Source organism: Nicotiana sylvestris, chromosome 4 (genome assembly GCF_000393655.2).
Source record: "Nicotiana sylvestris chromosome 4, ASM39365v2, whole genome shotgun sequence".
Taxonomy (NCBI): Eukaryota; Viridiplantae; Streptophyta; class Magnoliopsida; order Solanales; family Solanaceae; genus Nicotiana; species Nicotiana sylvestris.
Window position 1 is genome coordinate 98,213,258 of NC_091060.1, and position 3,406 is coordinate 98,216,663.

The following is a 3,406-nucleotide window of genomic DNA, read 5'->3' on the forward strand; positions in this document are numbered from 1 at the left end:
ATGTTAAACAGAGTCATATTTTCCTCGATTCGGGATTAAAACCGGTGACTTGGGACACCATAAATCTCCCAAGTGGCGACTCTGAAATAAATAAAGAATCCCATTTTGGTTGTCCTTTGATTGAAAAAACTCCCTTTACGTACGCCCTTCTCGGGGGCGTAACCGAAAAAGGAGGTGTGACAGCTCTTGCGACTCTGCTGGGGATGCTAACCCAGAATCTCTGGTTCAAGGTTCAAGAATTCGAGCTTAGAATAATTGTATTATTTGGCTTTATTGATTATCTGATTTTTACATGTTTGTGCCTAATGTGCTAAATGTTGCTTTTTACCGCTTTGATATTATATGAATTGTATATATAAAACTGCTATGAAACCCTTCTTCTTTCTAAGTCTTCTGAATTTATGGTGCACACGTGCGCGTGGCCCACCTTTCTGTTAGAAGTCATACCAAATAGAGCGAAGTTGGGCCAAGTAACTAGGCCGGGTAGACTTTCGTGCTCCCAGTACGTTGCCCCCACTTCGGCTCAAGCTATCCACTTGGGTAAGCCAGGTCTAAAACAGTATACCCCAGGTTTTACACTTAGAATAACCCAGCTTCATGCCGGATCCCTAGTAGGAACGTTTGTTTGCATCATGTGCATTTGACTTCGGAGACTCAACACAGGGGTTGGGTCTGTCTAGGACAGGTGTACTCGAAATGAAAAGACCATCCTGATGCAGCTTACTTGCTACTTGTGCATTCATTTGTTTCGGGTTTGCATGTTGACCAGCTCATAGGAAAAAGTTAGAAAATGAAAATCAATGTGAGAACCGAGAAAGAAAATTGTTTGTTTTTCGAAAAAAAAAACAATTTCCAAAATATTTTGAAATTCTGAGAAGGGAAGGAAATATCGTGTTTCTTTTAAAAAGAATTTTATTATTTCGAACTACGTAAGTTTGATTCTCGCTAGATGTGAGATACGTAGGCAACCCACATCGGGCCCAATTATTTAAAAAAAAAAACAAAATAAAAAATAGATTTTTTCTTCAAAAAAAAAAAAATTGCCGGTCAGCAAACACAGCCTTCAAACCTTCTTCATCGAAGTGTTTTTTTTATACCTGATTTTTTTTTTCAAGATGAGTCTTGATTTTGGGTTTTTAAAATTAACAGCGCTCATAGGTACAAAATGAGCACCATCCAAAACTCACCGTTCACAGATGTAGATGAGTTTCTATTTCGGCTTCAGATGTGGTGGCATGAATTAGGAGGAGATGGTCAGAAATGGGTCATTAAGTATTTGGGAGCTCTCACAGATATTATGAACGTTAAACCACACAATGATTTGATTACGGCGCTAGTGACTTTTTGGGACCTTGTTCACAATGTCTTTCGCTTCTCTGATTTCGAGCTTACTCCCACATTGGAAGAAATAGCTGGATATTCCGGTTTTGACGGAGATTTGAGAAACCAGAATCTTATATTCCCAAAGGCTCCCTCAGTACACCGATTCTTTAGTCTTCTGAATATCAGTTATCAAATCAGAAAAAGTAACATTGTCAAAGGGTATTGTTCTTTCAACTTCCTATATTCAAGGTTCGGAAAGCCGGATGGATTTGAAATTCATGAAAAGGGCCTTACAAACAAACAAAACAAGGACACCTGGCAGATTCACCGACGCTTCGCTTTCATGGTGGCTTTTCTGGGAATCATGGTTTTCCCAAACAAAGAGCGGACGATTGATATTCGCATAGCCAGAGTCGTACAAGTCCTCACTACCAAGGAATGTCACACCTTTGCCCCGATCATTCTCTCAGACATTTATCGGGCGTTGACTTTATGTAAATCCGGGGCAAAATTCTTTGAAGGATGCAATATTTTGTTGCAAATGTGGTTGACTGAACATCTCCGACATCACCCCAAGTTCATGCAGTATGGTCCAAGCAAGGACAATTTCATCGAGAGTTATGAAGAGAGAATAAAAGATTATAAATCTCCAGAAGGGGTGGAAGTCTGGATATCCTATTTAAGATCTTTAATGGCAAGTCAAGTTGAGCGGACTTTGGGATGGCTCCCGATAAGAGAGGTGATACACATGTCAACCTTGAAGAGTTATTTGCTGCTGTTGGGTTTAAGAAGCGTCCAGCCGTATGCGCCACAGAGAGTTCTAAGACAGCTAGGGAGATATCAAGTGGTTCCTGATGATGAAGATTTGAGTGTGCAAGTGATCGAGCTCCACCCCCAAGCCACTCTCCCTGAGGCTTTAATCCAGCAGATTTGGAATGGTTGTCGATACTTGAAAGATGATACTCAAGTTTCAGATCCTGCGAAATGCGAGATAAATCCGGGATATGCTAGGTGGTTTGAGAAAAGATCCCGCGTGGATGATGCACCAGAACCTGATCTTAGAAGGCCCATAAAAAGACCGCATGTTCAAACCTTTGATGACAAAATCCAAGAACGGTTGGCTTGGGGTGAAAAGGAAAAGGGGTACAAAGCAACTATTCATGCCTTAGAAGAAAGCCTGAGGAACCTCAATTTGGAGAAAGACTTACAAGCACAAGAAGCAGAAGGTGAAAAGAAGAGTCTGATTAGCGAAAATAAAACTCTCCGCGCTCAGTTTCAATAGATGAAGAAAGCCTCTGAAGCGCCGGTGAGAAGTTGGAAAAATCAGAAAATCATTGCCAATCTAATGGAAAAAATACAAGATTATGACTCCGTCTTGACAAAGACTGAAAAGGCGTTAGATAAAGCTAAGGGAAAAATCATACAGTTAAATGAGGAGGCCAAATCTAGTAAGGAACGCCAAGTAATAAGATTCGAAGAAGACATGGCTCAATTCAAGAGAGAGAAGGACCATTGGATATATTCAGAAGCTCAACTCCATGCACAGTTGGAAGAAATAAAAAGGTACAATAGAGAACATCAGCACGCAAATATTGATAGGGAAAGAGCACACGCAAGACTCGATCAGGCCAGACTACGAGCTCAATTGGAGTCAGCTTTAGATCGCGAAGATCGCATAAGAGATATAGCCACCACTCGCCAACAGCAATTGCAAAACCAAGACCAAAATCTCCAAGATTTTAGAGCAAAAATCCATGATTTGGTTGTTTACACCTCTCAAAATTATGTAAACTGCCAAGGGATGGATTATGAAAGGTTTCTAGAGCATGCACCTACTTTTGCCCGTCATCTTGCAATGGAGTTACAAAGAATGTACCATACACTAGGAGGTCAGCCGGGTCAAGCCCCACCGTGAGCAGATGTTCCAGTGATTGAAAGCAAAAGATTGTGGAGTGGAGCATAGTCATTAGTTGTTGGAACTTTTTATATAATAGTCATGTTTTAGTTTGAGCCCGTGTCAAGTCTTTTAAACCATTTTCTTAAAGTGTTGTCCAAATGTAATGTCATTTCTGTCTTTGTACTA

The 3,406-nt window shown here is 40.6% G+C and overlaps 1 protein-coding gene across 1 annotated transcript; it reads left to right on the forward strand.

Annotated features, from left to right (window-relative positions):
* Positions 1-1,165: 1,165 nt before the first annotated feature.
* On the forward strand, positions 1,166-2,554 carry LOC138889119 (uncharacterized; the record flags this gene model as incomplete). Its single annotated transcript, XM_070171678.1, has 1 exon — positions 1,166-2,554. A coding segment is annotated over exon 1 (1,389 nt), but the record flags the coding sequence as incomplete, so codon positions are not given.
* Positions 2,555-3,406: the final 852 nt, after the last annotated feature.